This window comes from Microcaecilia unicolor, chromosome 1 (genome assembly GCF_901765095.1).
Source record: "Microcaecilia unicolor chromosome 1, aMicUni1.1, whole genome shotgun sequence".
In the NCBI taxonomy this organism is placed as follows: Eukaryota; Metazoa; Chordata; class Amphibia; order Gymnophiona; family Siphonopidae; genus Microcaecilia; species Microcaecilia unicolor.
In genome coordinates, this window is record NC_044031.1 from 733330452 (window position 1) to 733344525 (window position 14074).

At 43.8% G+C, this 14074-nt stretch overlaps 1 protein-coding gene across 3 annotated transcripts in view; it reads left to right on the forward strand.

The window, feature by feature from the left end:
- The first annotated feature begins 507 nt into the window (after window positions 1-507).
- The window catches only part of UNC45A (unc-45 myosin chaperone A), a 74965-nt gene continuing 61398 nt past the window's right edge, over window positions 508-14074 (forward strand). The window contains exons 1-4 of one of the 3 annotated variants that reach the window (XM_030189656.1): window positions 508-833; window positions 9396-9554; window positions 11810-11846; window positions 13302-13477. In XM_030189656.1, the coding sequence (XP_030045516.1) occupies window positions 570-833; window positions 9396-9554; window positions 11810-11846; window positions 13302-13477 (636 nt within the window). In that variant the 5' untranslated portion in view covers window positions 508-569. Of the gene's footprint in view, window positions 834-2020; window positions 2074-9395; window positions 9555-11809; window positions 11847-13301; window positions 13478-14074 lie in introns of those variants that run through there. The other 2 variants (XM_030189655.1, XM_030189657.1) reach the window with 2 other exon arrangements.

Genomic DNA, 14074 nt, shown 5'->3' on the forward strand with positions numbered 1-14074 from the left:
ACCCAGCTGGGCATTTAAAAGTCTGTCCTTTAATGATGCCGCATGTTCAGAAATCCATAGCCATTAGTATGGGCAGTTATTCAAAGATTATCACATGCACACAACAGAACAGGCATCCATCACACTGCAAAAGTAAACAACAACTTCTACAGAGTACATCCAAAATGTTATTATTTCCTTATTTCTATCTTCCAAAATTCCAGAGATCCTTATACTGCACAAGGCGTCATGTTTGAAACTATAGTGAGATTAATAAAAATGCTACCAGCAATAAAGAACGACAACTTTGATGCAGCAGCTCATAGATTTCCTTGCTTTGTTTTGAGTGTACTAGAATGACGGCTGCGCGGGGAAGTGGAAACTTACATTTACCTAATTGGTTTCAACATTTAGACGTCAGTTGGTCTCCTGTCTATTAAACCTCCTTGGGAACATTCCCATTCCCGTTCCCGTCCCCTGTTGTCTTCAACCTCCTTGATCGCTGCACGCCTCCTTGGCCACACGCATACACCATAGATCAGGCGGCCTCTGATGCTACTGGCACTACCTTCGGTCATAAACTTTCGGCCATGCTGCGCTCTCCTCTGACGCAACTTCCTGTTTCCGGGCCCGTCAAGGTGGAATGTAGAGAGAGAGAGAGAAGTTGTGTGATATGTGTAGTAGTGTATCATAGGGGGCGGGGCACAGGAGCTCCTGAGACCTCAGTTATGAGTTTGATCTTGGGGGAGAGGTACCCTATTGCAGATAAAGAGGAGATGGCAGAGCATGCGAAGGGGAGGCCTGTCCCCCGATCCCCGAATGAGTGTGAGGAGGGGTACTCGGCGTCTGACAGTGTGAGTACAGCCGATTGCATGTGTGACGGTATTTTTGCAACATGTTTAACTGATGTACTAAGCAGTGTTATGTGCTAATGCGCTCTTAACACAGTAAAAAACAAAGCCTAATATGGGATGCACTAAAACATCCTGTGTTAGTTTTGGCATGCATGTGTGCTATCTGCCCATTATTTGTTAGTAATGTTTTTTTAAGGGGGCATGACAGGGGTGGAGAGTGAGTTTTCCTGTAATAACCAGATAGTGCATCTACATTATCAGGGCTAACTGGTTAGTGCAGTATTAAAGCAGGAGCCCTTACCTCTTCATGAATAAGTGATAGTGCCGAGTCCGACATGGTAATTTTTTTTTACAATGGCTACAGTAAAAATGGCCGTTTTGTGTGGGACAGACCCGCATAAAGGCATGTTAAGGCCATTTCTTACCACAGCTTTGTAAAAGGCAGTGGCGTAGCTTTCCCAGCGGCAACACACTACATCTGGCCTCCCCCTCTGCATCCCGGCATCTGCCTGCCCATTGCTGAACCCCATGCCTGGTGTACCTTACAGGCGTCCCTGTCGACTGCAGTGATTCATTATTGGCTGTACATCTGTCCTCCTCTGCATCCCGGCATCTGCCTGCCCATTGCTGAACCCCATGCCTGGTGTACCTTACATGCGTCCCTGTCGACTGCAGTGATTCATTATTGGCTGTACATCTGTCCTCCTCTGCATCCCGGCATCTGCCTGCCCATTGCTGAACCCCATGCCTGGTGTACCTTACATGCGTCCCTGTCGACTGCAGTGATTCATTATTGGCTGTACATCTGTCCTCCTCTGCATCCTGGCATCTGCCTGCCCATTGCTGAACCCCATGCCTGGTGTACCTTACATGCGTCCCTGTCGACTGCAGTGATTCATTATTGGCTGTACATCTGTCCTCCTCTGCATCCCGGCATCTGCCTGCCCATTGCTGAACCCCATGCCTGGTGTACCTTACATGCGTCCCTGTCGACTGCAGTGATTCGTTACTGGCTGCGCCAACCCTGCAGGCATCAATCAGCTGGATCCCGCCCTCGCTTTCATCATTTCCTGTCTGGCAGGACCCATCCGATGGAAGCCTGTGGAGCCGGCACAAGCAGCAATAATTGAATCACTGCAGGTGCAGGGGATACCTGAAAGGTACACCAGAGAGGGACAAAGTTCAGTGACGGGTGGTCAGATGCTGGGATGCAGCTGAGGAGGAAAGATGTTGATGTGAGGTAGGTGAAAAACCCTATAACTTTTTAAATGTCTTGGGCGGGGGCTTGGAGTGCTGTGGAAGGGCCCATCTAAGTTAGCTCTGGGCCCATCCAAAATATTGGGTCTGGCTACGCCACTGGTAAAAGGATTCCATAGCTGCTATTGGTTCTCATTCCTCAATGATTAGAGTTTTTTTTTTCCGTTCTTTTGTGGGAAGCCTTTAATTTTCTCTGTTAGTTTTTGGAACTGTGCATTTTTATCTGTATAATTTGCACAGTGCAATAATGAACCCAGGGTCTTTGGTTTCTACTGAAATTGAATTTGCAACCAAAATAGGCCACTCAGTTTTGGCAGAAACCAAAAATATAATTGAAACTGCCCCCCCCCCCCCCACTCCATCCCCTGACTATAAAAGTCCCCCTCCTGGTGGTTACCCTCCTCCCCTGCAGCGATCACTGTCCCTTACCCCACCAATAGGACCTCTCCAAGCCTACCTTAGTGACGGTCTGGTGACCTCTTCTGGGGCAGGAATGAACCCCACTCACTCCTGCCCCATGCTGCTGTTCCCTTGAAGTGACCCTGGTTGTCTGGTGGCTTTTTCAGGGGCAGCCACGTTCCTGCCCCATGCATTGCTCCAACCCAAATGGCTGCTGAGATTGCCACAGGAGGTCCTGGCAGCCATTTTGTGATTGGAATTGGTACGGGCAGAGGACTCATTCCTGCCCGTGTTGGTTCCAATTGCAAAATGGCTGCTGAGACTTCTGCTGAAAGCTCAGTATGGTCAGGGTTACCATATGGCTCCAGAAAAAGGAGGACGGGTTGAGCCAGCCGGGTTTTACTTCCATTGCTTGCAATGGAAGTAAAACCCGGCTGGCTCAATCCGTCCCCAGGCTGAGAGACAGCAGTGGAAAGAAAGATGTTTTAAAGCTGTACAGAATCCTGGGAGGAGATTTCAAAGTGCTGGGGTGACAAAAATGCACAATTTCTAGTGGACTCTAAATGAGCTTGTGACGTTGCTGGAATTGCCAAAAATCACAGTGTTTGGGTTGCCTGTTTTTCATGGGTAAGATTGTCACTGTTTGGGTTCTGTGTTATTTCTCAGAATGCATGGCATGGAGGCAGTTTTTGTCACTGCTGTTGAGATTTGATATTGTGAGAAGTAAGGGGAAGCATCCTAATTTTGCTTTGGTTCTGTTTGGGTTCTGTGTTATTCAGAACTGCCAAGTTACCCATTCTAGGAGGGAGACCTTATGACCAGCTCTGGATTTCTTCCAACCTCATCCTGGTGCATTATGGGACCTGCAGCACTGCTTTCAATGGATAGAATCATGGACTACAAATACTACACTGCTTTGGGATGCAAGTTTAAAACTAGGGGCCAGATGCACTAAAAAATTTATAGCCCTAATCGTTAGTACTACTACTACTACTATTTAGCATTTCTATAGCGCTACAAGGCATACGCAGCGCTGTACAAACATAGAAGAAAGACAGTCCCTGCTCAAAGAGCTTACAATCTAATAGACAAAAAATAAATAAAGTAAGCAAATCAAATCAATTAATGTGAACGGGAAGGAAGAGAGGAGGGTAGGTGGAGGCGAGTGGTTACAAGTGGTTACGAGTCAAAAGCAATGTTAAAGAGGTGGGTTTTCAGTCTAGATTTAAAGGTGGCCAAGGATGGGGCAAGACGTAGGGGCTCAGGAAGTTTATTTCAGGCGTAGGGTGCAGCGAGACAGAAGGCGCGAAGTCTGGAGTTGGCAGTAGTGGAGAAGGGAACAGATAAGAAGGATTTATCCATGGAGCGGAGTGCACGGGAAGGGGTGTAGGGAAGGACGAGTGTGGAGAGATACTGGGGAGCAGCAGAGTGAATACATTTATAGGTTAGTAGAAGAAGTTTGAACAGGATGCGAAAATGGATAGGGAGCCAGTGAAGGGTCTTGAGGAGAGGGGTAGTATGAGTAAAGCGACCCTGGCGGAAGATGAGACGGGCAGCAGAGTTTTGAACCGTTAGAGCCCTTCCCTTACTAATTCCCTTAACAAATCGTTAAGGGAAGGGCATGCATCAAGGAATAGGAATGCAAGTGAGCTGCTCGTTGTAGCTCACTTGCATTCTCTATTCCATCGGTAAACAGTCGGCCGGTGGAGCATGCGCAGAGCAGCCAAGCGTTGTGCTGGCTGCTCTGCGCATGGCAAGAACGTCCTTTATGGATGTGCTTCACTTTATAAAACAAAACTTTAAAAACAACAAAAAAAGATAGGGGATACTGTTTCATGAGGAACACTGAGGGAGGAAGGAGGGGGGGTTTGGAATGAGGGGGGGGATAAAAGTGAGAGGAGGGGAAAGGGGGGGGAATAAAAGGAAACAATCAGATCAAGTTGGAGCTTATAGGTTGATGTTTTAGCTTTTGTATAATACAAGAGACTAAGTCTCTCTGAATTTGTTAACTTGAGTTGCTAATAAAATTTTTTGCAAAAAAAACAACAAAAAAAGATGAGCGCGTTTAGCTCAGCCCCCCCCCCCCCACCACCACAGCCACAGCAACAGCGAGCTCAGCAGTTCCCCTTTCACAGGCTCCCTCCCTCCCTCCGTGTGTGATCGGGATCCAAGAAGAAGGCACAGCTCCCTCCTCCAGGTCTATCTGAGCCAATCACAGCACGTTTAGCTCAGGGCCTTCCAGGTCTCAGCTGAGTGAAGCACTGCCAAAAAAAGACATTTTTATTATTGCAGGGGGGAATGACAGCCAAAATGGACGTTTTTTTTTTTGGGATGGGTGTCAGTTTCGGTCATCATCCCTCCCCCCCCCCCCCCCCCCCCCCCCCCCCGCATTAATAAAAACGTCTTTTTTGGCAGTTCTTCACTCAGCTGAGACCTGGAAGTCCCTGAGCCAATCACAGCGCGTTTAGCGGTGACTGTGTTTCTACAAGAGTGCCTGCCTCGGGAGTCTAAAAGTCACAATAAAAACAAACTAATAAATACAGTCACATGAACATATGGTAACATAAAAAAATCAAAATGAAGATTAAAAAATATTACAAAGATTTATTCAAATACATTTTGTATGAATAGGCTTAAGTTGACAAGGAGTCATGATTTAGCCAACATTAATGACAAAGAAAATAAGAATATACAAAGTGAACTGATAAGATATACTTTTGTGGAAGATGGTGCATTCAAGCAGATATATCAATAAAAATCTAAATAGCTGTCAAATATAAAAAACTAGAGGAAAACTAGATGTGAAGCTAACCTGTATATAGTAGTAAGTTGAGAATGAACAGTAAAGTTGTATAAAAGGAAATAGGATTGAGTCTACAACAAAGGAAAATAGCAGCATTTATGCATAAGAGCAATGGCTATACATTTTGGTTTATATCAGCATAAGAACGAATGGAAGGATGGAATGGAAATGTCGAAGAGAAAGGAAGAAGAGGGGAAGTAGGGTGATGGTTCTTAATCGATACAAAGTGGTGATACTGACGGAGAGCAAAAAGAGAAGTGTATCGCTGTGCATCCAGATTGGATGAGAAAAGAACAGTCAGAAGCTCCAGAGTGTTATCGCATAAAGTGTTCTGTTTTATGTCTGTGTTGTAAAAGGAAGAACCAAGATCGGAGAAAAAATGTGAACACGCATGTATGTAAAGGGTAACATTATCAAGGAGCTGATGTGCCCTGATTGTGAGCAACAAGCATAAATATTGAAATAGAAGTGAAATATGCAACATACCTTTATGTTTTACTCATCTTTATTAAACAGATGCCCACGTTAAAAGCAGAACATCAAAGATTCACAAGATCTTGTTACTCAATGCAGAACCAATAAACATTTTGAAATTTTGTCCAAAACTTACTAACCACCCCGGCCTACCTCCCTCCCACAGTTGGCGGAGATCACTGCAGGGGCGTAGCCAGACACCCAGTTTTGGGTGAGCCTGAGTCCAAGATGGGTGGGCAGAAGAAGCCCACCCCATCCCATAGGCGATTTGGTCTCTCCTCTCACCTGCATGCCATATAGTCTCTCAAATATCCCTCCTCTCCTGCACACCTTTTAAATTTCAGATTTTCACCGCAAGTGAGGAGCAGCTAATACACACTACTCATGTAGGCCCCACATTCTTCCCACTGATGCAGCTTCCTGTTTCCACATAGGCGGGAATACGTCAGAAGGAAGGTTGTGGGGCCGGTGTAAGCAGTATGTATCAGTCGCTGCTTCCTGCAGGTGAAGATCTGCTATTTATAAGGTATGCAGGAGGGACAGTTGTTGGGAGTTTTCAGCTTGGGAATCTCTGCCGACCACATCATAGGTGTGCTGCTACTGGTGGGCCTGAGCTCAAAGTGGGTGGGTCTGGGTCCACCCAAGCCCACCCTTGGCTATGCCACTGGACCACTGGTATTCATCACAGTCTCTTAGAGACATCCTCATGGCCGATTCAACAACTGGCTCCTCGCCCTGGGGTACAGGGTATCCCAAAAGCATTCCCAGACACGCTGAAAGGCTTCTCCTTCTTTGGAGGTAATGTCTTTGATATTAAAGCATTCCAGTTTAAGCAAGTCAATCATATGTGTTCTCCATATTGTGAAAGTAGGGCCCGTGGGCTGTCTCCAGCAAAGCAGTATGACTTTCTGGCCAATCATAACAGTGCGGCGTAGGAAACATTTAAATCCCACCAAAGCTGGTGCTCGGCATTGAAATACATTGAACAGCATCAATGCCTTCCTCTCCACTTGTTGATTCCACAGCACATTTATGTTTTGTAACAGCTGTGTCTAGAATTTGCTGACCAAAGGACATTTCCACAACATGGCTCAAATTTGCCGAGTTCTGATTACACTTTGGGCAATTTCCAGTGGTTCCAAAGGACGCTTGGTGTGCTCTAAGCGGTGAAATATAAAACCTCAACGCAAATTTATATTGTGCTTCCCAATATTCTATAAAAGAGGATTGCTTTTGTATGTCCATCACAAACGTTTTAAACTGTTTCATTGTTATGTCCTCCTCCAACTCTTTGGACCATGCTTGAGCAAAGAAACTGGAGTCCAAATCCTCTGTGGAGTCCAACAGGTACCTATGGTGGAATCGTAATGGTAACCTCATTTGTGCTCCTAGAGTCAGAGCTGTGTACACGTCGGCGCCATTTTTCCCAGGACCCCTGTATGAGGTTGATCCTGTGCAAGCAGCCGTTTAGAACTTATTGTTAATTATTCTTTATTAACTTTTTATAATTTACAAGATAAGACTTATAAATGGCAATACAGCGGTAATAATTTCAGAGGTTGCTATAATAATCAAAACAAACAGCAAATATATCCAATCCTAATTAGTATTAGCATGCTCCAAAAAGTAAAACAAAACATTTTAGAAAATAAATTTTGCTTTCTTAGACCACAATCCAATTTGGGAGAGGAGAAAACTAATTTAAGGAGAAATAACGGGCAATTTTACATTCAAGGTAAATGGCCTGGCTCAAAACCCCCAGCAATATTTACTTATTTCTTAATTACTCAACACACACTATTTGGGCAACTTTTTACTTTCTATAAATAGTTTGAGCTGAACTGGCTCAAAAAAGATGTATTTATTTCCCAAGTATTTAATACAGCATTTACATGGGTATGCCAACAAAAATGTAGCTCCCATTGCTTTGACCTCTTCTCTGTAAGTACTACTACTACTACTATTTAGCATTTCTATAGCGCTACAAGGCGTACGTAGCGCTGCACAAACATAGAAGAAAGACAGTCCCTGCTCAAAGAGCTTACAATCTAATAGACAAAAAAAAAAAATAAAGTAAGCAAATCAAATCAATTAATGTGAACGGGAAGGAAGAGAGGAGGGTAGGTGGAGGCGAGTGGTTACAAGTAAGAAAAGCTTTCCTACGGTCTTGTGTAGATATAATCACATCCGGAAAAATCCAGATTTTTTGACCGCAAAATGTTTTGTGGGAATTTTTGTAATCCAGTCTTAATAAGGCATTCATGTCCTGTTCAAAAACAAATGACTCCAAAAGAGTCTTTTGTGTGGATACCTCTGATATAGATTCTTTGAGCAGATATGTCTTGTAAATTCAATTCAGAAGTTCGATTATTTTCAGTTGGGTTCACCTTGGAATGTTTAAAGTCAGGCAAGTAATAAATTTTGTTAATTGGTGGTATTGCGGTTTGAGGGTATGCCAAGACTTCAAGCAAATATTTCTGTTTAGAACTTATAAGGTAGACGAATGAGTATTGTGAGAATGTAAGTAAAATTTAAAGGCATTGCAGTATCTTAGAGAGGCATTATACCTGTTTTTATTTTAGTTGAACCCCTGAAGATGCCTATGGGTGAAACGCATTGCAAGCGTTGGGTTTAGCGAATTTGAAAAATTCTGGGTGCTGTATGTCAGTCTATTATTCATCTGGAATGACTCCGTAGTGTGTTGGAAAGAAATTACCAAAGGAAGGACCATGATACAAGTAATCAAGATCAAAGCTGGAAGTGTGAGAGCGATTAGAAACCAACATTGAGAAATACGGGGACAACCACGTTCCCTCATCATCTATTTGACAAGACTGAGTTAAGCTATTGCGAACTGAAATATTTTTTTTGTTGATATAAGATTGTTTTGTCAGTTGTTAGAATGTTGGTCATTATTATATGACTTGCTCAACAAGTGTAGGGGGAGCAACGAACCCCAGTATCATGAGATAACCTTGGTATATAGATGATCTGTATGAGATTTGTAGGGATTGGAATGCAAGAGGTTTGATAGTGAATGAATGTGGGTATAAGAATACTTTTTAAGATACACATATTAATGTTTGATATTAGCAAGAATAAATAAACAATAATAATTTGAATAGCAGTTACTGGGAGTATTAATTTAATATAGATAGTGACTGTATTGAAATAAAGGAACTCACAATTGGTATGAATATTCATTATGGATGTCCTAAAAACTTGACTAGCTGGGGTGCCTCCAGGATGAAGTTTGGGAACCACTGTTACAGGCAATACCCTTCAAGTCCTAGTGATACAGACAAAGATGGAAAAACAACATAAGACACTTTTTATCGGGTGTGCAGAACATGTAGATGTCTCAACTGGATAGCTAATTCTTTTCATGCTGGCACCTAGCGGTACTCAAGTTGGTGGAATTTTTCTGATGCCTCCTCCTGATATTTCTTATCTTTAACAGCAGATCTTTGGTGCTTGTTTTTACAGAAAGCAGATAGTTTCTTCCATTAAAACATAGCGTGATCAAGCTTGTGGTTAGTTAGACCTTTTCTCAAAGTTTACTCTTTCTTTCCAATTCCACAGTGTGTATATTGCTATACTGGTCACTGTCTCCTTCTTTATTTTCTTAGGTCACTGCAGGGTACCTGCGAGAGGAGGGAAATAAATTTTTTAAATCTGGAGATTACAAAGCAGCAGTGTCATGTTACACTAAAGCCATCAAACTTTCTAAAGACAGGATGGACAAAGCAGTTCTGTACCGGAACCGGGCTGCTTGCTATCTTAAGCTGGTGAGAGTTGTAAATAATATGCAAGTGTTATGTCATGAATTGCCAGAGGTGATAAATGTGCAAATACAAATTCATATTGAGAACTGTAACATGTAGTGCTATGCTAGAATATAGAGTGATAAATGTAGCCTGTAATACTGTAACACGTTTAGTACCGTGCCTTTTCCAGCACAGGGTTTCCCCAACCTTTTCAAGCCAAGTACCCCTAACTCTAACAAGTATCAACCAAGTACCCCCTCCTGCTCCCCCCATACCTTTTTAAAGCTGTGTTTAAGAGGTTGCTGGCAGCGATTCACAACGTGCTGCTCGTGCCGACATCTGAGTCTTCTGTCTGACCTTCCTGCCCGCCTATGCGGAAACAGGAAATCGTGTCATACAGAAGGCGCCGATGTCTGCATGAGCAGTGCATTGCTGCTGCCCTGCTTCCGGCAACCTCTGTAAGACAGCTTTGAAAAGGTGTGGAGAGTGGGGAGCGGGATGGAGGCCAGCGCGCTTGAGATTTTTTTTTTTTTTGGCCAGGAGCCACACACCACATACCCCCTGGGGAGGTCTTGTGTACCCCTTGGGGTATGCATATCGCGGGAAATTATTTTCTAGCTTATATTTAAGGGCTGCATTTTGATTTAAGCATTTTAATTGCTTAATTAAAGGCAGGGGTATAACCAGCAGTTAATTGTGGGTGCCCAGGGGTGGACTGGGGGGCCACGCAATAGGTATCGTACTTTTGCTGGCAGCCATGCCAAAGCCCCCCCCCCCCCAATTGAAGAAATCCACTGCCAAGGCCACCCCCTTCCTCCTCGTACTGCCTCAGGAGCAAGGAAGTCAGTGGTTTGCTTCTAGCTGCTGATTCTGACACTCCCTGAGTATGCTCAGTTCCTGCACAAATTGAGCATGCTTGGGAAGTGCCAGTGTCTGTGGCTGGAGGCATGCCACTGACTTCCTCCTGAGGCAGTGTTATTTCTTCAGCTGGCAGAGCTTCGGCTACCCCACCAGCCGTTTAACAGGTACTGGAGCTTTAAAGGCCCTATATCACTCTTTCCCACCTCCAGGTTCAACTCCCCATCCCCTCTACCCCCAGGTCCAGTCTCTCCTCTCTCTCTCTCTCTCCCTCCTCCCCCCGGTGAAGTAAGCAAGTCTTCGGTCCTGCAGCGCCAGTGATAGCCATACTCACAGGCTGCCTGTGGCCTGTACCGGTTTTTCCCTCTGACCTTTCCAAAAACAAGAAGTTGCATCAGAATGGGTGGGATGGTCAGAGGAAAAGGTCCGTGCAGGCCAAAGGCAGTCTGGGAGTATGGCTACCGCTGGCACTGCAGAACTAAAGACTTTGCTTGCTTTTCAGCAGGTACACCAGGGGACAGGAGGAAAATTGAGAGAGAGCCACTGGCAGGGCCGGGAGAGGAGAGAGGGACACCGGACCATGCACAGGGGATGCTAGAGTGAGGGAGAAGATGTGCAGCACTCAATTATTAATAGTTATTAATTTTTATATCCGCAATTAATAACATGTCAGTTGGGTGTTAATTGCAATTAATGCACAACTTTTGGGCTATGCATAGAAAATCTTCCGTGTTCACTTTGTTTCATTGGACATACTGGCATAAGCCACCCAATAACTTTGACTAACTCTTTGTATTTCACATCTGATCCTAGTAAACTGTTCTTATCCATACTATAAGATAACAGTACAGGTTTAATCCAGTTTAAGAGGCCAGGGTAAGAAAACATAAGCAAAAAGTGTATGTTAAAACTTAGCATGTATTTTTTTAAATTCATGATGTAGTATGCTAATACATTGCAAGTTTAAAAAAAAGTTTGTACACGCATGCACCACACTTTGTGAACTTTTTTACTTCAAAAAATGAAGTATAAATGGTAGTAAAGATCCTAACATCAGGTGCTGTAAGTGGAAGTAAACTTTTGGATTGAAGAAGTTAAATGCTCCGTGGTGCATTCTTGCTCTCCCTTATCCATCCACTAACACCCTCCCCAACCATTCACTTCTGTAGTTAGGTAGGTGGGTGGGGGAATCGTGAGCAGGGACCCTGACTTGGCAACCCCAGGGCTTAACTTGTTTTATTTGATCTTGAAAAGCTGTTGAACATAAGAGCTGCCCATTGAGGACACGATGTAGCAACACTGTCAAAACAGAAGGATAAACTGCCTGTTAAAGTTTTTCAGGAAAAAAAAAATTAATAAAGGAGGGAGGATGAAAGGAAAATTCAGTTATACAAAACGGTTCTTGTGTTTTTCTTCAGGAGGATTATTTGAAAGCAGAAGCTGATGCTACCCAAGGTAGGTTTTCTTTCATTCTTATTGAGACCAAGCACTCTGAAAAAATGGGAGGGAAATAATTAAGGAAGATACTTCAGTCCTGACAAAATCTGAGAGCAAGAGAGAATAGCATCTGAATAGCTGTGGGTAAGACACCCTGCTTCAGACTGTGTGTAGTGACTACAAAATGTAAAATTAGAGAGTATGACACAGACCAGGAGGATCACTGAGGGAGAGGAAAGGATTCTAGAGCTTAGTAGTTGGTGTGGGAGATTGGATAGGCCTAATGTTTGTTTTTTCCTGCCATCATGTGTGCAATCCTGTCCCTTGCCCCTAGGGAGGGGAAAACACTTCAGCCCTAGAGGCTGGAATAAGAGAGACAATCAGACTTAGATATAGGCGCAACTAGTAAAATTCTTTATTGGTATCTCACTAAGCCAATACAAAATAATTGTTCTCTCTGGAGCAGGTTGTCACCCAGTAGCCAGACACACAGACTGAATAATAAAACTGCTTAGCAAAAACTTTCTTAGCCATCACATATATACTGTTGTAAGTTTCGTTTCTCCTAAATCATGTGATTTCGCCTAAACTAACTTATGATCATATATGGATCTTCCTGTTTCCTTCCATCACAATAATATAGTAATTAATATACAAAAATGGCAATTTCCTGTATTCTACCATCCTGTCCTACTTGTGTTCACATGCACACTGTGTGGCAATTGGCTAATTCCTTATCAGTAAAGCGTGCTCACAGCGTGGAAAACCAGCTAACAAATAAGTAGTATGAAACACCTGGTGTCCTCCTCAGAACACATATTTCCATTGGAACATCTTGGAATTGCAGGGTCCTCGGTCTCTTATCACCACCAAGGTTATATCCAATTGTGGATATATGGGCCGCATAGCTTCATTTCCTCCCAAGTGTCACCTTGACATGTAACATGTACTTTCCATTTACTGAGAAAGCACTGTAGATTACATGCAGCTGCAGGAAGAAACTAAAAATATGCTGAAGACAGCAAACTAGAAAATCTGAGGGCTAGCAGGCCATCTTACAGGCCTAGTATAGGGAGGAATGTACACATGTTCTATGTTTCTTAGTGACAAAAAATAGTGGATATCCCATTTATGCATATTGGCTATAACAAGATGTGAAGGGATCCAAGGAAACTAATGAGGGGCCCAAGGTATTGCAAGGAGACCTGAAATACAAGGAATTCAGGTTAGGTGGATGGTTAGAAACTGTGTCTGGGGTGACATGACTGGGAAAAATCCAGTGAGAAGTGTGGTGACTCTGGGAAATGAACTGAATGATACTCCTGTTTTATGATGCAGGGATTCTGAGTAGGGCACTGATAAGTGCTGTTGCCTCCTCTCTCGCAGTCCCAGACTAACCCAGGAACTGAAAGAATTGTTTTAGGTCTGTGAGCCTTGGTGTGTGTTTAGAGTTGTTGTATCATGTCTCTACAGCAATTGAAGTAGACGGTGGTGATGTAAAGGCACTATTTCGCCGCAGCCAGGCACTGGAGAAACTGGGGCAGTTGAAAAAGGCAAGCACTGACCTTCAGAGGTGTCTTTCCCTGGAACCAAAAAACAAGGTGTTTCAGGAGGCAGTTCACAGCCTTGGAGTACAGATCCAGGAGAAGGTAAGAGCCTGGTCCAGGGGTACTGACATTTGCTTTGGGTGTTGCAAATCACTGGCAGATGTTCAAATTATGGGCCTCCAGAATGGGGAGAAGATGCAGCAGCTGCAAATGGACCTTTTTCATTCTTGGGCAGAATTTACATCACTCGTTGTAATTAATGGCACCAATTCCAAAAGGTTTTTCTTTATCGTCCCAGTAGACCAGTCCAGAGAAGTGGGTCATGTCCCCCAACCAGCAGATGACATCACTATAAGAGGTGGTGCAGTCCTGGAACTTGCCAGTATTTCTCTGCCTTCAGCAGATGGACTGGTGCAGCATTGTTTCAGGAGTGACCCTCAGAGGCACACTCCTTTAACAAGTGACAGTAATAGAGAATGAATTGAAGAAAGGGCAAGGAATGGGACAGCAGAAAGTGGGAGGGGTGAGATGGAAGACTGGGGTAAGAAGAAGGTAAAGGCTTTGAGATAATGCGACCACCAGGGAAATGCTGGAGGATTGACTTGTTGCTATCTTTATGGGGTTTTTGGGCTTGGTAGTTTCCTCTCTTTTAGGCTTCCATCTCGATTAGAACCATGGATGGGACTTGATGCACCACAG